Source organism: Vulpes vulpes, chromosome 13, assembly GCF_048418805.1.
Source record: "Vulpes vulpes isolate BD-2025 chromosome 13, VulVul3, whole genome shotgun sequence".
Classification (NCBI taxonomy): Eukaryota; Metazoa; Chordata; class Mammalia; order Carnivora; family Canidae; genus Vulpes; species Vulpes vulpes.
This window is the reverse complement of record NC_132792.1, coordinates 103,201,642-103,224,223: the sequence shown is the minus strand read 5'-3', so window position 1 is coordinate 103,224,223 and position 22,582 is coordinate 103,201,642. Positions and strand designations below refer to the sequence as shown.

At 40.6% G+C, this 22,582-nt stretch overlaps 1 protein-coding gene across 3 annotated transcripts in view; it reads left to right on the top strand.

The window, feature by feature from the left end:
• The first annotated feature begins 342 nt into the window (after positions 1-342).
• GAREM1 (GRB2 associated regulator of MAPK1 subtype 1) overlaps positions 343-22,582 on the top strand; it is a 202,113-nt gene continuing 179,873 nt past the window's right edge. The window contains exons 1-2 of one of the 3 annotated variants that reach the window (XM_072732134.1): positions 343-452; positions 802-947. In XM_072732134.1, the coding sequence (XP_072588235.1) occupies positions 827-947 (121 nt within the window). In that variant the 5' untranslated portion in view covers positions 343-452; positions 802-826. Of the gene's footprint in view, positions 453-711; positions 948-22,582 lie in introns of those variants that run through there. The other 2 variants (XM_025996930.2, XM_025996933.2) reach the window with 2 other exon arrangements.

Here is a 22,582-nt window from a genome sequence, read left to right as displayed (position 1 = left end):
CGGAGCTCGCGGCGCCCGACGCCACCGCCCGAGAAAGCTCGCGGAGCTCGCGGCGCCCGACGCCACCGCCCGAGAAAGCTCGCGGAGCTCGCGGCGCCCGACGCCACCGCCCGAGAAAGCTCGCGGAGCTCGCGGCGCCGGCGCTGGGCTCGGGGAAGCAGCCGCCCGGGAGGGTGCAGGGCGCCGGAGCGGTCGGACGGGGGAGCGAGAGCCAAGCTCGCGGAGCGCGCCGGGCCGCGGGAGGCGGAGGCCGCGCGGGAGGCGGGGCGGGCGGCGCCGGGGAGGCGGGGGCGGGGGCGGGGGCGGCGTCTCCGCGAGCTGCGCAGGCGTTGCTCGCACCTTGTTGGTCAGTGCTGGGAGCGCTGCTATGGCGTTTCTCAGCCCCGCGGCTCCTCCTCACACGCTCGAGGCGGAGGGGAGGAGGGGTGAGGGGAGGAGGCGGCGAGCGGGCGGCCGCCGCAGCTGCAGACCCGGGGCCGGCGAGGGAGGCGGAGCGGGAGCCGCCGCAGCCACCCCGGCCGCCGCCGCCGCCGCCGCCGCCGCCGCCCGCAGGCGCGGGGCCGCTGCGAGTCCTGCCCGGGCTTGAGGGCACGCGGGGCGCCCGGCCATGCCCCGCGGCCGCGGCTGAGCCGGGCGCGGGCCCCCTCCCTCCGGCCGCGTCTGCCGCCGTGCCCCCGCGCTGCCCGCGGCCGGAGTGCCCGGCGCCTCCCGCGCGCCCCTGACCGCGAGCGCGAGCAGTCGCGGCCGCCGAGGCGCGGGTGGTGCCGGCGGCGGCGGCGGCGGCGGCGGCGGCGGCGGGAGCGCGGGGCGGGAGGAGGCGGGGAAGATGGACCCGGCGCCCTCCCTGGGCTGCAGCCTCAAGGATGTGAAGTGGAGCTCGGTGGCCGTTCCGCTCGACCTGCTGGTCAGCACTTACCGGCTGCCCCAGATCGCGCGGCTGGACAGCGGTGAGTCCCGGCCCGGCCGCCGGCGCAGGGCACACCGGCGGGGACCGCAGTCTCGGCGCGGGTGTGCGCGCGGGGGCTGGGGGGCGGGCGGGGAGTGGGCTGCACGGCCCGGCGCGGTGGCCGGAGCGCCTGCCGCAGCCCCGGCGCCTTGCTCCCAGCTGCCCCCCGCCCCCCGCAGCAGCCAGAGATGTGAACATCAGAGCCCTTGCAGTGTAATTAAGAAGGACGCCTTAAGGAAAAAAAAAAAAAAAATCAACATTGGGGAAACCTCTGCAGATCGTAATTTTGGAGGCGAGCTGTCCCTCCCCACCCGCCTGCAAGAATTACTCAACCTGGGGAAAGAAACCCTGAAGAGTTATCTTGGGCAACTTTCTTACAAAATCATTGTGCTTCGGGTGGCATCTTTATTTTGGATGCTCTCCTCCCCCCCCCCCCCCCCCCCAGGAGAACAGCAGATTTAAGAGGAAAACCTCCTGGGTGACCAGTGAAAGGGATCACATTTCCCAGAGACCTTTTATTACAGCTTGTCTGTTTTGTTTAACTGAACTGAAAGTAATTTGGGGCTGAGTGTAGAAAATGTTTTTTAGCAGAAGTGATGGTATGCTTCAGGTTAATTATTAGCTTAGCACATTTCAAGGCTGGAAAAAAAAAAATTTAAGGCTCCAAAACCTGTATTGATTTGGAACCTGAGCTCTGAACTAAGAAATCCCTGTATTTCCTGAAACTGACCACCAGAAACCAACCAAACATCCCCCAGCTGTTGGTTCTGCGGCGTGACATCTGCAAACAAGTGCATAACTGTCCAGCAAGTAGACCCCTTTCAGTTTGAATTGTAACATGTTCGGTGGCAATTTAGGTGTGTTTTGTGTTTTTTTTCACAATAACATCAGTTGCTTTGGGCTTCTTGTAATTTCATACTGTCTCCAGAAACATGCTTGCTCTGCCATGGGAGGCACTTGGGCCCAGGCTGGCAGGCAAGCAGATAGAACTGTGGTCACACAGGCCAAGTCAGAAGAGCACTGAGCAGAAAGATGTCATTTCAAGTCACAAGGATTTGGGTTACTCCTTTACTGGAGTACAAGAGTGTGTAATAGGAGATGTATAAATGTCCAAAGGCATTTTTATTCTGTTTCTTATCTGTGGGGTTAGATTAGATGTTTGAAGTACTGATGTGAGAAATAAATGCAAGAAAGTTCATGAAAGCAATCTTGGCGTGTTTGGTTGGTCTTGGTAGTGGTGGGAATAAACAAGGAGTTTTCAAACTAGTATTGAAATGCGGACGAACCCAGAAATGACAGGTAGTGTGTTGAGACATTTCTGCTTATAGTGGAGGTGGTTAAGTGTTCCTGGCTTTAATTGTGTTTCTGCAGGTCTGAATATGTGTGTGTGTGTGTGTGTGTGTGTATGTGTGTGTGTGTGTGTGTATGTGTGTATATTCAGTGTTTCATTTCCTCTTCCGCTGTGCAAAATTGTGTATGTTGGAAGGTTTTGAGTCCTCACCTTTTCCGACCTTCTCTCATCACTGCACACTGCCAAAACTTCTTACCTAGGCAGAGAGCATTGATGCATGTGGTATAAAAGTCACCCAAACGCTTCATTAAATTGAAAGTTTAAAGAGGCTGAATGTCAGTTGCAGATATAACTTTTAGCTTTATTATCTGCTTCCTATCCCTGTCATTCATAAGAAGGATCTGAATCAGCAGTGTACTCATCCCACACTTCTTTTTAAAATTAGGACGTGGGTAGCAAGTCTTAACACTGTGTCCTTTCAAAGCTGTGGAATGGATTTTGATCACTGTGTAGTTCCAGTTCTTTATTGTAAATTTTCACTTATTACCACTTGAGAATCAACAGTGGTACACACAAATCTGGAATCTTAGTCAAATACTGCTTGACACTTTGTTTCTTTCATTTCACAATCCCATCTTAATTTTTTGTTGTTGTTTTTAATAGCTGCATAATATTCCAGGGGATGCCTATCCTGTGTAATCTTGATCCTTGTGGTGGACATCAGCTGTTTCATTTTTTACTATTAGTAGTTGTGATATAATGAAGACCCTTACCCATAAATCTGTTTGTTTGGGTTGGTGTGTATTCCTGCCTTTCTGAATAAGTATGGGAATCTTTTTTGAATCCTTCATGTACATTGTCAGATTGCTTCAGAGTCTAAAGGTGATACTCATTTCAACTACCATGAGAACTGTAGGAGTACCACTCTCCCCACAGCCTGACAATATTAAGTATTCTTTAAAAAACAAAACAAAACTTGGCTGATTCAGTGAGGGGAAGTGTTAGCTTACTAATTAAATTTGTATAGCCTTTCAGAGTCAATCATTGAATTCACAGCAATGTTTAGGACATGTTAAGGACATGTGGCCATATTTATAAAAGCTGTAGGTGAAATCTCAAGTTTTGTGCTCTCCTCATTTTGTGTCTTTTGGCTAGTTTTAGTATTACCAGGTACATTTTACACACACCCCGTACTTAGACATGAAAGGTAGTCATTTTCCAAATCACTTATTTTAAAAGAGACTGGAAAGAAACTGAAAAACATGCCACTAGTTGACATTATGCCAAGAGAGAACTATTGGCTAATTTTAAGTAGCCATTGAAGACCATTAAACACCTAATTTCATACCTGTTGATTATTAAATGCCTACTATGTGCTGTATATTTCTAGGTGCTTGGTGCATGTTGCCTCAAATCCTTGGCACACCATTTTAAGAACTTTGAGAGCCTAAGATTCAGAGAAATTGAGTGACATACTTGGTAAATGTGTGGAGTGGGATTTTCAGCCAACTTTCTGACTCTAAAGAAAGACCTTTTATCTCAAACTTTACCTCCTCATACTAAATGGGAGTAGGTTTAAAGTAGGTCTAATGTCTACTCTAAATAGCCCCACTGTCTCTCTGAGAGCTTGAGGACCGGAAAGTCAATATTTTTCAAACAGTGTAGACACCGAATTAAGTGCTGGCCTCATCCATCATATTTAGCTACTTTCTGCTTCCCAAAGGAGTGGCTGACAAGACGAAAGGGGCAGTGGGGAAGAAGAGAGTACAAAATCAGAAAAAGAAGGAAAAACATGGTATCTGAGGGTTTACGTACGTAGATGTGCCTGTTGAGATTATTCTTCCTTACATTTGCCGTACTTAAAATGCTAACTCTGCAGTAAAGAACTCTTCAGTTCTTTGCATAATGCATGTTACTCATGAAATGCCAGTCAGATAGACACATTTAATATTGCATCCCCAGTGGTGAAATTTGTCATCGGATGATAAGGGAAATACAAAATGGTGAGCCTTCATGGTACTGCCTCATGAATTTTTGTGGAAAACACAAAGAAAAGTACTCAAGAAGTAGCAGTTCTCCTTAGGGAGTGAGATACAAGCTCATCAGCCAGGGGCTAACCCCATTAACAATGCAGCTGAAATCAGATATTTAACCTGGTCATCAGTCTTAGAAACTGTTGGGTGTAGAATCAGGTTCAACAAATGTGTTTTAGACCAAGGAGAGGGTGGAGCAAATGCTAATCCCAACCCCATCTCCACCCTGTCCTAACTCAAAAGTAGGTTGGTGGGAAATTGCTCATTCTTTATCTCTTCAGTTATTTTGCCTTGGAAAGGCTCCAGTGGTTTAGTCTATAGTAGCTTTTTTCCACCTTTTTTGTTCTTGTAACTCCTAGGAAATCCTGTAGAAGTCTGTACCCTAAGCACATTTTTAAGCCAGTTGCTAAAACTTTTCATCTTGAGTTTAAACAGCTGTAAAGGATGTCATTTTTCAGCATATTATAAATCTTGACCTTTTAAATTGTTACGTCATTGAAAATACTAGGTCTATAGTTGATTCCCAGCATCATTAATTTTTTTTAAATACATGAATAAGTTCTTAAACAGTTAAAATCTTTTTTACCTTTTTTTCCCTTAAATTCATATTTCCTTTAATAGGTTTTCCTTCCCCTACAGAATTCTATCCCAATCTAATATATTTTTATGTTTGACAGTGTCTTGTTTGATCACTGTCATTCTTTCTGAATTGAAACCAAGCATTTTGTATTTCTTTTGACTTTAAGGCTCTTGGTATTTGAATATTTCGGGTGGTCTGAAATGAAAAATTAGAAATTACCTGATTTAGAAAAGAAATTGCTATGGGATGCTGAAGACTCACTCCTTTACTCCCATTAGTGTTTTTTATTTGTTTCTTTGTTAGTTGTCTGGAGGTCTTTACACCCTGGGGTAATGCAGTTTAGAAAGAGCTAAAGATGCATTGTTTCCGTAAAGTGGGTGAAGGGTCTTTGTGAGGGGGAGGTGGTGGAGGACAGCTTCCTTTCATCATGGGATGGATGTCCCTCCATCATAGCTGTGATCCCCAGATCAGTTTTTAGACAAGAGAATATTGAGGAGTTGGAGCTCTGGAAATTGACTCCCTTACAGCTCTGATGGGAAATACTGGCTTTGCATCAGACATGTACCCCTGTTCGAAGAGTGCTGGCCTACATCAGTGAAAGATGCGTTAGTTATTGGCCCTGTTTGCTGAAAGTAAGAGGGAAAAAAAGCCTGCATGGAATGACCAGGAGGGAGAAAATGGTGGTAGGAGTTGGAGGCAGCTGCGATGATGGATTGGCAGCAACCTCTCCTTTCCAACTGTGCAGAGGAATCCGAGCTGATGCTGAGGCCCAGGTGTGTTGGCACTTTGGAAACTTGGTCCTTGTTTTGTGCTGAAGTGCCTCTCTGACAACCATGTAAATGCCTCGAAGGCTGGAATAATAGAGACATGAACACTCTGAACACAGGCTCCATGTGGCTGTTGGCAGATGTCACAGGTGTTCTAGATCTGTGTCTTATTTTTGAAATTAGGTTCTCAGAATCTCCATGATTGATGTGTATATAATTTTTTTCTAAATTAACCTAGTGTAAATCTTATTCCCAAAAGATACGCTTTTCCATGGCTTCATTTCCTCTGACATTCTATGTTGTAAGAGGGTATATATGCCCCAGGTGGGAGAGACAGTAGTTTAAAGGATGCTGGGTTTGAAGCCTAGAGACCTCTGTTCAGGTTTAGGAGCTGCCGTTTCATAGTTACATGATCTTGGTCAGGTGTCTTAATAACCCCCTTGATTTGTAGTTCTCTCATGCAGAAAAAGATTTACATTATACTAGTCCATGTATCTCCTAGTTATTGATATATTTGTTTATTCAGTCAGCTAATATTTAGTAAGCCCCTGCTATGTGTCAAGCCCTGTTGTAAGTATGGGGAAAATAAAACTGAAGAAGTCAGGAATCTCTGTCCCCATACAGTCTGCATCCTTGTATATCTGCCCACTTTGAGAATTAAATGCAGTAATATATGTGAAATACAGGTGTATTGCAAAATAGCACACATACATAAGATTGAAGTAGTGGAGTTGCAGACCAGTTGAGAGGGATGCTTCAGAGTGTATCAGAAGTGCATTGAATAATACTTTTTTATTTTTTGTGTGGTTAAAGATACTGAGGTAAGTGCTCTGGGTAAGTTGAGTCTTTTTCTTTTTGAGCGTTCCAGATCCGATAATCCACAGGTTATAAAAAAGGTGGTGTAAGGTCTTTATCAGAGAGAATGTGTTATGAACTAACTAACCCAAGATTGGGAAGGAAGTTAGGAAAGATTTATTTATTTATTTATTTATTTATTTATTTATTTATTTATGATAGTCACACAGAGAGAGAGAGAGAGAGAGGCAGAGACATAGGCAGAGGGAGAAGCAGGCTCCATGCACTGGGAGCCCGACGTGGGATTCGATCCTGGGTCTCCAGGATCGCGCCCTGGGCCAAAGGCAGGCGCTCAACCGCTGTGTCACCCAGAGATCTCAGGAAAGAAACCTTTAACAATCCAGAATCACATGCAAGTCCGACCAAATAAATGCTACCAAGATACTGGAATCTTTGTCTGGTGTTGCTACTTTTACTGGATTGATGATGATTTTCTAAGCACTTACATAACTGTTAGGAAAGGAGTGCCTTGTATCATGTTATATACCACGTGGGTGATGAAGAAAGCCTCTTCAGTATTCTTTTATATGCCATATTCTTTTACTTTCTTCTGGTTGCCACCTATTCTAATTGGCCATGCCTACAAATTAATGAAAAAAGATTGGGAAAGGACCTTTGGAGGACAATACACAGTGATGTATAAGCATTCAGACCCATAAGACAAGATGTGGACATAGCTATTTCAGTGCTCTTGCTTTTCAAGAAAGGTAGCTGTCTTGAAAGCCGTAAGATAATTGGTTGTCTGTAAAAGGAAAACTGGTTTGACCATTGCGATTAACTATATCATAGTTTGAACAGCATATTGGAGTCTCTTTTGCTCATTTATTGAAATAGAAGTCCTAGTAGGCCAGCTTGTAAACTCGTTTATTTTCAAGATTCCTAAGGTATCTGTCTTTTCACTTCCTGAGCTGCAGTTCTAGGAAGACTCATAAACTCCCTCTGGTCTTTAGCAGGACTATCAATCTTGAGAACACCAGCTATTTGATGTCACTTGAAAAATAACTTTTATTCCTGGTTTATGTATTATTTTGTCATATTGGACAACATAGAAAAGACCAGCTAAAATATTTTAAATCTCATGGGACTTAAGCTGTTTAGAAGACATTTCCATAAGAAGATGCTCCCCTACATCTCAGCTACTCCCACCCCTACTCCTTAGTGGAATAAAAATGTTTACTTGAATTTCAGGTTAAAATTTTACTTAAGGTTTCAGGTTTTTTTTTTTTTTTTTTTTTTTTACTATCTCCCAGTTCTTAGCTTAATGCCTGGCATATAAGAGATATTTCATAAGCAGTTAATAAATGAATCAGCAAATCTCAGGATTAAAAATTTTGGGGTCCAAAATATCTATATTACTAAAGCATCTATGACCTCTGCACATTTGAGATAGAATTTTATTTTGTTTCCACTGTAATAGACATATTCATAAATACAGAAATTAGAACTGAGATAGTCTGTCCTAAAATTAGCAATAGGTAAAATAAAGACTTGGTTGATCATCATGATGAAATAATGATTTTTTTAAAGATTTTATTTATTTATTTGAGAGAGAGAGAGAGTGAGCAACAGAGGGCACAAGCCGGGGGAGAGGGAGAGAAGCAGACTCCCTCGCTGAGCAGGACCCCAGGATCGTGATCTGAGGCAAAGGCAGACGCCTAACCAACTGAGCCACCTGGGTGCCCTTGAAATAATGATTCTTAGGATCATTAGTTATTAACATTTTAAATAAATTATTTCTAGAAATTACAACTCCTTTTTAGATTTTTTGCTCTCTTGCTAGTTCTTGCTAGTTCTGAAATTAAGATGCCTCCGGTATATATTACTTCTAGCTATATCATTTTTTTTAAATTTTTTATTTTTATTTATGATAGTCACACACAGAGAGAGAGAGAGAGGCAGAGACATAGGCAGAGGGAGAAGCAGGCCCCATGCACCGGGAGCCCGATGTGGGATTCGATCCCGGGTCTCCAGGATCGCGCCCTGGGCCAAAGGCAGGCGCCAAACCGCTGCGCCACCCAGGGATCCCTAGCTATATCATTGAAATTTTAATCTTGTTTGGACTGGAATACCGTAAATCTTGGGAATTAGTCAACTCTTACACTATAATGAAGAATAGGACTGATGGATAGTCAGCTAACCATTTAACTCTCCAATGTTTTATCTTCTCAGGGTACCAGGGATTTTACTTCTAAGCAAAGTAAGCCACTTGGTTTAAATAGTGTTACAAAACTACAACTGCTAATTTGGTACAGTTGTCATCTTCCTAGAATAGCCCCAAGATTGACTTGAAACTTTAGTGTCTTAATCCCAGACAATGAGTTTCCTTTTATGCTCTTGTGGGAGTATTACATGGTGGTAAAAGAAGGAAAAAACAATGTTCCCAAGGCTTTTTCCAGTTTTGTGGATGAATTACTTTGTAATTTAAGGGCAAGTCATTTTAATTGATTCTGCTAATTCTTAAACTTAGTTTGAAGTATTTAAATATCACATTGAATTTAAAATGCAATGCGAAGTCTTATAGTTATGAAAATATTTGTTATTTAGGTTAATATTTGATATCTTCAGTAAGTTATTATAAGTAGGCCTGGTTATAGCTTAGAAGGGAATGTGAATAGAGTTTAAAGTTGTATCCCTGTGAAGGTTTAAAAGAAGTTATGTTCTGTTTGTTTCTCTCCACTAGTAGAGGAAAGCTTCCTTGGTCAGATATTTTCTTTTTCAAATATGACAGTTTTCTCAGTACCAGACTTTATGATGTTAGAAATGAACATTTGTTCTTGATAATTAGTTCAGATAATTAGTTCACATTGACAGTGTTTTCCTCTTCGCAGGGAACTAGACTCAAATATCTAAAAGTAACCAAGGAGTAAATGTTTACTTTTCTATTTTAATATTCTGTTACCTTGTTGGTAATTAGGAAGCTCTGGTTATAGCAGATTTTGTCATCCATTCAAAAATGGATTAGTGAAATGCTTCAGGAAAGCCCTTGTGTAACTTCAGGACCTCCATCCCTGCAGGTGTTATACTCCTGACTGATACTCACTTTGAATTGCCTCTTTCTTCCTTTAGCAGCAACAAGCGAGCAAAAGGTGGTTGGAATCCAAGAACTCCATTCTCTGGAAGCAAAGCATTCATTTCATTGTCCTTGCCGGTCCTCAGAAAGCTTATGCTTGAGATCTTTTAGTCTGTTTCAGGTTAACAGTTGAATTAATGCAAGGTCCATTTTTACCTGGAACCACTGACCCACAAAATCAATCAAGCACCAGACCCAAGTTAAAAACAGTTTAATTAGTTGTGTCTAAAGAGAGAGAGTTCTAGAAGATATGGATTATCTACTTAAAAATAAGTAAGTAATGTGAGGCTTTATACAGATACTCTGCTGGGTTTTTTTCCCCCCTCCTGTTTATTTTGATTCCATCTTTTGGGAGAAAGGAGAGCTGCTGAGAATAGACAAGATCAGAAGAAATTTTCCCAAGCTTATCATGGCCAGGTACATCAGTTAGGGTTAATTTTAGTCATGTATAACAGGAAAAAAAATAGATATTTTTATACAACATGGAGATTTCTTTCTTTTCATATAAGAGGAGTCTGAAGGTGTATATTCCAGGATAGATAGGGCAGATCCAGAGTCAAGGATCCAGGCTCCTCGCGTCTTCCTGCTCTTTATCCTTAGGAGATGGTTTTTACTTCCTGGTCCTCAGTGGCTGCTGAAGCTCTAGCCATCATGTCTGCATCTCATACAGCAGGAAGGATAAAAGGGTATGCCTGGGCAGCCCCTGTGGTACAGCGGTTTAGCGCTGCCTATAGCCCAGGGTGTGATCCTGGAGACCCTGGATCGAGTCCCACGTTGGGCTCTCTGCCTCTCTCTCTCTGTGTGTCTGTGAGTAAATAAATGAAATCTTAAAAAAAAAAAAAAAAAGGTATGCCTTACCACCAGTCCCAACACAGCACTTCACTGGCTTCTCACTGTCAGGACTTCCCCCTTGATAGGCAGGAAAGTAAGGAGCTGAAGTCTTGACACAATACCCGGTGGTTCTCGCTACAGGAGAGGGGAGCATTGGGGATTGGGAGCTGTTTAGCAGTCTCTGCCACTTGGATTTGTGCTTAGATGCTTTTTCTTCACCTTTTTTCCTACACAGAACTTACCAAATAACCATACATTTGGCCCTAATTCCTTAACATCTTCTTCTTTTTCTTCTTTTTAAAAATATTTTATTTATTCTTGAGAGACACAGAGAGAGAGAGAGGCAGAGAGAGAGAGGCAGAGACATAGGCAGAGGAGAAGCAGGCTCCTTGCAAGGAGCCTGATGTGGGACTCTATCCTGGACCCTGGGATCATGCCCTGAGCCAAAGGCAGATACTCAACTGCTGAGCCACCCAGGTGTCCATTCTTAACATCTTCTTGTTCAGGTTTTTCTTAGCTCAGATAGCATGAATCTCTTGCTCCAGCTTTTCTCTTCATCCTTGAACATGAACTAAAACCTTAAAGTAGTTCCATTTAAAGGCCCTCTATTAGATGTGAAAGTACTGTATAAGTAAATCATGAAAAGTTGTGTACTTATAAAAAATTGTTACAAGACACTCCTCACATTCTTTTATGGCTTGTATGCTTTTCAGACTTTTTCTCTGATCTTATGCACCCAATGGAATAGTTAGTTGTCCAGTTGTTTTTTTTTTTTTTTTTTTTTTTTTTTTTTTGTGTCCAGTTGTTTAAAGATGCTTTCTCCCTCCCCCTCCACTACTTTATTCCTTTTGCCAGAAAGGCTTGGTAGTTATGTTTTAAAAAGATATGTACTCTTTTCTTTCAGATATCATTATTGAGAATTTGGAAAATAGAGACCAGAAAATGACAAAAATGAGTATCACTTTTAATTCCAGAAGTATGTAACTTATTATATAACCATTATTAACATTTTCCTATTATGCAGGCATGTAGAATATAAAGGTGGGGGAAAAAACGTGGGGCCACACCGTATAAAACTGCATTTTCTTTTTTTTTTTTTAAGATTTTATTTATTTATTCATGGGAGACACAGAGAGAGAGAGTCAGAGACACAGGCAGAGGGAGAAGCAGGCTCTATGCAGGGAGCCTGAAGTGGGACTTGATCCCAGGATCACACCCTGGGCTGAAGGCAGGCGCTAAACCGCTGAGCCACCTGGGCATCCTAAAACTGCATTTTCAATTTCACATTAGCTCATGAGTATTTTCCTTCTTTCTTAGTATCCCTTGAAAATAAAATTGTTATGACTGAATGGGATTCTGTTATTAGCAATAAATCGTTATATTTACCTGACCATGTTTTAGTTAGACATTTGGTTGTTTTGAGTGTCATGTTTTCAAGGGTATCTTTGTAACTGAGTTGGTCAGTTTTATATCATTTTATTATTTTGGGTTCCTGGAAATGGAATTATTATTCAGAATTTATTATTTTTAGATGGTTGATATGTGTTGCTAAATTGTATCCAGGAAAAGTTTGTACCATTATTGGTGAATGGGTAAGCTTAACACTTTGCATGTTATTGAATATCATAGTTATTTCTTAGCCTTTGCCAATTTAGATAATTTAAAAATTGGCACTTTTTCTAATTTATGTTTCTTTGATTACTAGTAGAATATCACCGGTAATTTTATCATATTGCTTTTGTGAACTTTAGGAGCTCTTTGTTCTTTTTTTTTTTTTGGCTAGGTTTTTCAAAGCTGTAATAAAAATCAAAATCCTAGCATTCTTTTCTTGGTTTTCAGCAGAGTGTTTATATAAATAATCTCCAGGTTTCATGTGGGTTTAATTACTTTTTAAAACATCCCTTCTATTTTTTTTGATGTTCGTAAATAGATAATTACCTCTTCCTGCAACTGGATAATTGTGATTACTTTTCTTTACCTGACTATTGGTTTTAAGTGTTAGGTTCATTGTTGCATTGTGGCCAGTCCTCTGAAGAAGGAATACTCTTTTATTGCATAAAATAAAATAATCTCATGAAAGTCTTGGTAAAACCATGCTGTGTATTCATGACGTGAATTCAAGTCATGGAGAGAGGACCCCACAGATGCTTTGTTGTTGGTAAAATTTCTGTGCATTGCATGAAACTAAGCTGACAGATAAGGTTCATCACTGTTGGGTTTTCAGGGCTAAGAATAAGTTGACAGGTTTACTACATTTGGGGCAATTGGAGTTTTCTATTCCCTGTTTTACAAAAGGTTGACCACAGCAACGTGAGAGCCTGTTGAAGCTTAGAACCTGAGTGCTAATGTGAGAGAATCAATAATAGAGATTCACAGACAATTTCCAGACACTGAGGCGAAAAGCAGATGTGATGGCTTGAATGCCATTTCATTTCTTCTGTTAAATATCTGTGTCAATGTTACCTTTAGTGTGATGTCTAAGAAGCGGGAACCACAGATAAGAGAAAAAGCTCAGTTTAATTCTCTACGTATAGGCAATGATTGATGGGGGGAATAAAATGCGTATCTCTTTACCAACTTGGCACAGAGGATTCTCTGAATAGTTCTATTTATCAGTGGGTTGAGGTGACAGTTGCTAAAAGTGAAGTATAAGATGACTTTAAGATTATATTTTACTGCCAAAGAAGAAGCCTCAGATTAACTTTACAGTAGATCAAGTGGTTTATGAATTGTTTTCACCCCTCCCCCTAGTCTTTTCTCTCTCTCTTTCTTTCTCTCTCTCTCTCTCTCTCTCCCTCACCCCCCTTACTCACTCACTCTCTCTTCTTTAAAGATTTATTTATTTGAGAGAGAGAGACAGAGAGAACGTGGGAGGAGGGGCAGAGGGAGAGAGGGAATCCCAAGCAGACTCCCCACTGAGTGCAGAGCCCCACAGGGGCAGTGGGGGGTTGAATCTCACCACCCTGAGATGATGACTTGAGATGAAACCAAGAGTTGGGTGCTTAACCCACTGAGCCACCCAGGTGCCCCACTCACTCTTTTTCTTGAGTCAGTTGGGAAGATATCGATTTGAGTAGACTCTATATAATTGAATCCTGTGTGATAGATACTATAGGAGTTTTATGCAAATAAGTGGAGACCAGAAAGAAGAGAAGGGGGGAAATACATGAACTAAGGGGGGAAATACATGAACTAAGTATAAATATCTAGTTTCTAAATTGTCACAGTGAAATAAAACTTCATTTCCCTTGACAATTAACATAATACATCCATTATAAAGAATTTGAATACATAAAAATATTTAAAAACTGAAGATAATCTGAAGTCCTTCCACCTTGAGATAACCACTGTCAACATTTTGGTGACTGTCTTTCTCATATATCCTCTAGACATACATACACATACATATACATACTCTTAAATTTTACATGAACAAGACATTTTAGGTGTTGTTTGATTTTTCCCTTCACATCAATTCCCATTCCTCCAACCCAACCCTGCCTACTCACTCAACCCACTTTAATCAGTGTATATCTTTCCTGTTTTCTCTCTACTCACATAATGCCACATTGACCCAGATGCACATACAAAGATATATACTGAAACAGCAATCTGTCATTGCTTTATAAAAATGGTTTTATATTATACATATTTTTGGCCTTTTGCTTATATCTCATGCGAATTTTTCTGAATCATCAGGTGTAAAACAAATTTATTCTTTTTTTCACAGTTGCATACTATTCCACAGCATGGAACTACTCCTTTTTCTATTGATTGGTGTTCAATTTGTTTCTAAGTATTAACCTTCTTTGAAGTATACTTCACTAAACCTCCATATATGTAAGTCATTTTGTTCATTGTTTTTTTTTTAAAGATTTTATTTATTTATTAGAGACGCATGGGGAGAGAGAGAGAGAGAAGCAGAGGGAGAAGCAGGCTCCATGCAGGGAGCCTGACCTGGGACTCGATCCCAGGTCTCCAGGATCATGCCCTGGGCTGAAGGTGGCACTAAACCGCTAAGCCACCAGGGCTGCCCAATTTGCTCATTGTTAATAAAGAAGTCTGTGATATCTATCTCCTATCTTTTATTTCTTTCCCCCAAAACATCTTCGATGGCACTGTCTTACTGATTCTCTTAATTACACGTGCAAAGATCAAAATTAATTTTTTTTAGGAAAAATATAGGGGAAAGTGGGTCTTCCATCCCAATATCACAGTTCACAGAAGTGGAGTTGATTTAATAGATGTTGCCAAAAAGCTATCCAGAAAGGCTGGAATAATTCGCATTTCTGTCACTGATGTATGAGAATACCAGTTCTCCAAATGTATGTCAACATTAGCTATTATAAAGTTTAAAAAAAATGTTTGCCAGCCTAATGGATACAAAATGAGATCTTATTGCTATGTTAATTTGTATTTCCCTATTAGTGATTTTGTGCCCTTTTTATATGATTGGGTAATACTTAGAATGTTCTTTTGCAAATTGAAGTCATACTTTTTGCTGGTTTTTCTGTTGTTGACTCATTCTTGCCAATTTCTAGATGCTAATTTGTGTATTATAGTGATATTTTCCATATTTACATTTATGTATTGACTTTTTTAATCTTGTATTTATCAATTTCAGAGTTTTCTAAAATTTTCTAATTTTATCCATTTCAGAGTTTATTTTTTTATTTTTTAATTTTTATTTATTTATGATAGTCACAGAGAGAGAGAGAGAGAGAGAGAGGCAGAGACATAGGCAGAGGGAGAAGCAGGCTTCATGCACCGGGAGCCCAACATGGGATTCGATCCCAGGTCTCCAGGATCGCGCCCTGGGCCAAAGGCAGGCGCCAAACCGCTGCGCCACCCAGGGATCCCCCATTTCAGAGTTTAAAGACAGACAAGCCTTTTTCTTGTGATTTGCTCTTGGCTAATTTCTTAGCTAAGAAAGATGTTCCTGAGCCCTAGAATGTAGTCTCTTAGATATTCTAGGAAGATTTACAATTTTTTTATTTAAGTCTTTAATCTGTCTGGAATTAATTTTTGCATATGAGGTAAGATTTTTATTTTTTTCCAGACTTGTTATGCCAGCCTATTTACTCAAAAGTTTGCTTAGCTACTGAATTGAACTATCTTTGTCAAATTTATTTTGCTCTTTAAAAGTAGAAAAAATACATTTCAACTGCACCTGTCTTTCAGGGAATGCATTGGTCTAAGAATACTTGCAGTTAATGAAATCTGCAAGCAGTCCTTTATTCCTCAAAGAAGAGAAGTGGCTAGGGCCACCCCAGTCTTGACTTACCCTTCTTTTCCAGAGGCTGTGGGAGGCCTAAGATTTGTTTTTCTAAAGAAAATTTTAATTCATTTTAAAGCTAGCACTACCCTGATGAGGCTGGGAAATGATAGTAACTTGTTAAATGCCTTCTGGAATATAGTCCAGATGCTTTGGCAATAAGTTTTCTCCGGGGAAGAATCTGTTTTAAAATGATACTTTACTAAGCTGCTGTGTGTGTGTGTGTGTGTGTGTGTGTGTGTGTATGTGTATGAGAGAGAGAGAGAGAGAGAGAGAGAGAGAGAGATTGGAGAGAGAGGCAGAGAATGTGCCTTTCAGAACTTAAGCATTTGTAAGTTGCACTCAACTTCAGACTACTTAATTAATAGGAAGTGTATTCCCTCCATTATTTTTTGGATGAGGGGCACACTTTCACACACCATTCTTTTTTTTATTTTTATTTTATTTTTAAGATTTTATTTTTTATTTTTTTATTTTATTTTTTAAATTTTTATTTATTTATGATAGCCACAGAGAGAGAGAGAGAGAGAGAGAGAGAGGCAGAGACATAGGCAGAGGGAGAAGCAGGCTCCATGCACCGGGAGCCCGATGTGGGATTTGATCCCGGGTCTCCAGGATCGCGCCCTGGGCCAAAGGCAGGCGCCAAACCGCTGCGCCACCCAGGGATCCCACTTCTCTTTTTAGATATGTCTTTCTAAGCCATCTGAGAATAGGCGTCTTGTCTTTTCTTCCCATTGTACATTTCACAGGGTGTAGTAGGATTCTGACACAGAGTTTTTCGGATACCCCAGCTTATCCCTAAAGAATTTCAAGCCCTGCCACTACACACACAGGTACCTCCACTCTGTTCTTCACCTTCTGACCTTTTAGCAAGTTCTGGGCAAGGGAGGAATGATAATTCCAGCAGCCACTCCTTTCTACTTCAGTTCAAGGGTTTTAGAGTTCTTTCCCAATCTCTGACTTCTCAAATTATCTCTAAGCTTAGAAGAGACTCAACATGTGAAGATATGTCTTATTTTAGGGCTTACTGAATTATATTTACATACATTAACCTCATGGAAAGAAGGAGAAAAATATTCTGAGTCTGCGTGAAGCCAGCTCAGCATTGAAATTTTGCTAGAAGAACTTGAGATTTGGTAATATTATTTAGTCAAAGGCTGTATAATTTCTTCTGATGTGTTGTGAGAATGTATTTGAAAATGGAAATGGACATATTTCACTAATTCTAAAGTGTGTATTTTAATAGCCCTGAAATTGGGATGCATCTTATAATTAATAGCATGTCATAGTTTAATCAGCCATGTTTATTCTTTCTTGATTGTTGTGAAGTAATGACTGTATTACAAGTGATGGCGTCCTTAATTTTGCGAACTATGGTAGTTCCATGGAGTATCTGTGAGTCAGATAATTTAAAGTGCAGAAGACACATGTGAAACAAAGACTTTTAGTGGGTGTGGGAGATAATGTAAACTGAGAATCAAGGAATGTTCTCTGAACTGTCCATCTCAAATTAAGAAAATATCAGGGCTACATTTAACATTTAACAATGGATAAGTCAAGGTTCCCTGTTCTATACAACCATGGTATGATTTTCCCTCATACTACATTTTCAGTTAAAATAACCTGAGAGTGAGCACTGGGTGTTATGTGTTGGCAAATTGAATTTAAATTAAAAAAATAACTTGATTTCCTTTATAAAACAATTTTATTTATTTATTTATTTATTTGCAAGAGGGAAGGCATGAGTGGAGAGAGGGAGAGAAGCCAACTCCCAACAGCGGGCCCAATGTGAGGCTCAATCCCAGGATCCTGAGATCATGACCTGAGCCAAAGGCAGATGCTTAACTGACTGAGCCACCCAGGCACCCCCAAAATATCTTGATTTTTATATACCCTACCATACTGTATACTCTGTGAGGGCAGAGACTGCCTTTTCTATTCATCATGGTGTTCCCAGCAGTTTCCAAACTGTCACCTTGGCAACATGTACATGTTCAGTAGAGCCTGGTTTAAGGGCTGTTCTTTGGCACAATCTTCAACACACACACATACACACTCAGATATCCACAGTATAGTGGGTTGTGTGGTGGCTTCCAAAAAGATGTGTCCATGTCCAAATAATTGTAAGTTATTTGTTGTCTTATTTGGAAAAGGAGTCTTTGCAGATGGAATTAGAGTCTTGAGATCATCCAGAATTACCTGAGTGGGCTCCAGTGACAAGTGCCATTCCAAGAGGAGAAAGATAGAGGGAGACTTGAGACAGAAGAGGAGGAGGCAGAGGCTGGAGTGATATAGCCACAAACCAAGATTGCCTGAACCTATATGAAGCTGAAAGAGGCAGGGAATAGAATCTCCCCTAGGGCCTTTCAAGGAAGTGTAGACCTGCCAACAGTTTGATTTTGGACTCTAGGCCTCCAGAACTGTGAGAGTATAAATTTCTGTTGTTTTAAGCCACTCAATTTCTGAAAATTTATTATGGCAACCATAAGAAACTACTACACATACATATATACACACATGCACGAAAAGACACACATATATAAATACAATTTTTACTGACCTGTAGTTTTAAAAAATGACAGATAATCTTTTAAAATTAGAAGTTACAAATATATAACCTTTTTTTCTAAATTTTCAAAATAACAGAATTCACCGTAGCCGCCATCAGAACGCTGCTGCATTCTGTGGGACTATGGAATGTGGTTTTTACAATGGTATTCATTTAACAACTGTGGATCCCATGCCTGCTGTCTTACAAGCATCCTTCTAAGTGCTGGGAACACACAGGTGAATAAATGTAGTCCTGATAATGGAGTTCAGAGGCTCACTGGGAGCATATTTATTGACTATTATTTGACTTAGGGTATTGTCTATTCTTAGACAACTATTAACATGTAGTAAGCATAGAAATGCTTCATTCTATGAGGTCAGCTTAATATTGCCAAGAGCTCTTGAGGAAAGTTTCACAGAAAATGTTGACTACAGAGCTAGTCCCTGAAGAGTGAGTAGAGTTTTGATGGGTTTGGAAGAGGGAGAATGCGTTTTTTTTAAATATTTTATTTATTTATTCATGAGAGACACACACAGAGACAGAGACACAGGCAGAGGGAGAAGCAGGCTCCATGCAGGGAGCCTGACGTGGGACTCGATCCCAGGTCTCCAGGGTCACGTCCTGGGCTGAAGGCGGTGCTAAAGCGCTGGGCCACCCGGGCTGCCCTGGAATGCTGTTTCTAACAGAGGTTAGGAACGTCCTGAACAGAAGCAGCTGATGGAGGGTGATAGGAGATGAGGCCCCAAAGGCAAGTTGGAAGCAGATTTTGAAGAGCTGCAACATGTTGAAGTTGGACCTTTATCTTGTGGCTAAACTGGTGGCTCTTAGCCTTTTGCCCCCGTTCCAGGACACAGATAACAGAAGGTGTTAGGACAGAATACAGGCATAGCTTGGAGATACAGCAGGTTTGGTTCCAGAGCACCACAATAAAGTGAGTATCACCATAAAGCAAGGGAAATGAATTTTTGCTTTTATTTTAAAAGTTTTTATTTTATTTTTTAAAATAAAATATTTTTATTTTATTATATATAAAAGTTATATAAAAGTTATTATTTATGCTACACTGTAGTCTGTTAAGTGTGTAATATCATTATGTCCAGACAATGTACATACCTTAATTACAAAGTGCTTTTTTCCAAAAAAATGCTAACCATCATCTGAGCTTTGAAAGAGTCATATCACTGATCACAGATAACCATAACAAATATAACAATGAAAAGATTAAATATTGTGGAAATTACCAAACTATGACACAGAGACACAAAGTGCGCCTATGCTTTTGGAAAAATCGTGCCAGTAGACATGTTCAATGCAGACTTACCACAAACTTTCAATTTGTAAAAAAAAAAAAGAAATAAATAAGTAAAATAAAAAATAAAAATAAAAATAAATTAAAAAAAGGCAGTATCTGCAAAGCATAATAACCCATAGTGCAATAAAACTGGCTTTGCCTGTAGACTGCCACAAAATCCATTCGAGTCCCAAATTTTGATGAACTCCAACATAAAAATTAGTAAATCACGAACTACAATAATATGTATTCTAATAACATGTAAGCTGCTAATGTCGTTAGCAGTCTCCAGGGAGACTCAATGTAGAATTGTGGGCTTTGTGCACTTTCTTGCCTCCTCAACTCCATCCCTTTTTCTTTCTCTTAACATTTTTTAGAATTCGAGTGAGTCAGGGCTTCTGGGTGGCTCAGTCTATTGAGTGTCTAACTCTTGATTTTAGCTCAGATCATGATCTTAGGGTTGTGAGATGGAGCCCCACATCTGGCTCCACACTGGGCATGGAGTTTGCTTGGGACTCTCTCTCCCTCTCCCTCTGCCCACCCCCACACTGTGTCTCTGTCTTTAAAAAATTTTTTTTGAAAATTGAGTCAAATTTTCACAGAGTAACTTGAGTGCACCCTAGTTTTTATTTTAAGAATAAATTAGAGGTGAGATGCCTGGGTAGCTCTGTAGTTGAGCATCTGCCTTGGGCTCAGGGTGTGATCCTGGGATCAAGTCCCACATCTGACCCCCCCGCAGGGAACTTGCTTCTCCCTCTTCCTATGTCTCTGCCTCTCTCTGTGTCTCTCATGAATAAATAAATAAATAATCTTAAAAAAATAAATTAGGGGCGCCTGGTTGGTTCAGTAGGTTAAGCATCCAACTCTTGGTTTCAGGTCAGGTCATGATCTCAGGGTCCTCTGATTGAGCCGCCCCCATGCACTCAGTGGGGAGTCTGCTTCTCCTCTTCCCCTCCTTCTGGCCCTCTCCCTACTCATGTGCCCACACACTCTCTCTCTCAAATAAATAAATCTTTAAAAAAGAATAAATTATCTAAAGGACTTTAATATTTTATTAAATACTAATATTGAACAACACATTCTACAACTAGCTATGTCATCGTATCTCAGTCTGAAGATCATTGTTAGGCAAATGACTCATCGTTGTTCCCAGAGTACCAAGCACAGTGCTTGTTTATAAAAGTGCTCCTCAAGTGTTTGTTAATATGAGCAGTGGGAAAATGTCGAAGGACTTTCAGTATGGGGAGCACCCCATAACATTTAATTTCTAAAAGGATCATTGTGGTACCATTTTGGAAGATCATTTAGAGCAGGAAAAGTTTAGAATACTAGAATGACAATATTTGGGAGCTCTAGGGTTATAATCAAGGAGAAAGGTGGCCTCTAGCCAAAACTAGTTAAGTGGGAATATAGAGGAGGGGGTAAATTGGAACTATTTCAAAGGTGAGATTTCTAGGACTTAATGTTTGGATATGGGCTATGAGGAAGAAGGAAGCATTCAGTAGTCCTGAGTTTACTGGTTTGGGTGCTGATGCCCTTACCAGATATCAGAACAGCAGACTGCAGGTACGTTAGTCAGGGTAGGCCAGGTTAGGCTGTGCTAGCAGGGCTGAGATGGTAGTAGTTCAAAACAGCACAGTCTTATAAACATCACAGAAAAAAACAGCACAGGTTTATTTCTCTCTTGTGTGTTTATGCTGATTTGGCTTGAGGCTCTGCCCTCTGTCCTCACCTCACTGCAGGACCCAGCCTAGAAGGCTTTTGTTGATGCTTCCACACTTGTTGAGGCAGGAGAGAGAAGAGAATATGGCAGATCATGTGTTGATCTCTTAACCCTTTTATCCAGAAGTGATGTGCCTCACATCCCTCTCACACTTCATTGTTAGTGGCAAATCTTATGACCACACCTAACTTTCAAGAGGGTAGAGATGTTCAATCTTTCCCTCTCCTGGGAAAGTGACTCCAGCGATCATTGTGATAGGCAGCATTGCTAATTTGTGGAAATGTTAAACTTGAGGTATTTATTTCAGGGAAATTTAGTTCAGAAGGAATTGGAAATCTGGGCTTGCATCTCGACAGAGTTCAAGGCAAGAGAAATAGTATTGGAAGATTTCAATGTAAAGGTCATAGAACAAGCCACAGGAGTGAATGACATTGATCAGGAGGGAATAGAAGCTGAGCTAATGATGGTAAAAGATCAAGGTTAATAAGCTTGTGGTTATAAATATTGCAACCCTAAGCGGTATTTTTTTTAGTAGTTTGTTGTAACTTTTAAATAATTTTAAGTAATTGTTGGCATTGGAGTTGAATTAATCACTTAAACGGAATTTAGCTTTCTCAGACTCCAGAATTGCTGACTTGCGTTTAGTAATTTAAAAGGTGCCCTTAGATTTTGCAGTAGGATTTCAGCCAATTTTCTGACCCAGCAGGGAAGGAAAAGTATTGCAGAGGATAGTTATTGTAGTTTGATCTGAAGAACAGTTATAAGTTGATTGATACTAAGATTGCTGAGTACTCAGAAAATTAGAATCCTTATAAAATTTCTGACTGGTTGTGCCTCAGACAGCAAGATAGGGGCTTACTCTTGCTGTAATGATACTCTTTTTATAGCTCCAATTACTGGCAAAGAGAGGTAGTTAAATAGCACTTTTCCCCGTTGGCCAGTGTATCTACACAAAGAGACATGCTTTTTCTGGTCTTCATTCTCTTAAAAGGTTCTGTGCCTTTGCCTGCCCAACCTCCATAGGGGTCTACACCTGCATTACTCATTCTTTAAACCTTTTATGTAGACATATGTGATTATCCCAAATAAACTTCCCTTCCTTCAAGATTTTGCACTTCTTAGGAAAATGAGAAAACAAATCTGGTTTAATGCATGTCACTGTTGTTTCTTTGAAGGAAGTTTTGCAGAATTGCAATAGCAATGATGGTAAACTGATAATTCTGGTCTTCACATGCAAGGTGAACAGGTGTTCATAGAACTACTTTTTGACAGCACTAACCTGCAAAGGATTTAAAAAAGAAGAAGCAAGCTATAGCCTTTACCTTCCTGACACAGACACATAAAACTATTAAAAGTAACTGTTCAAATA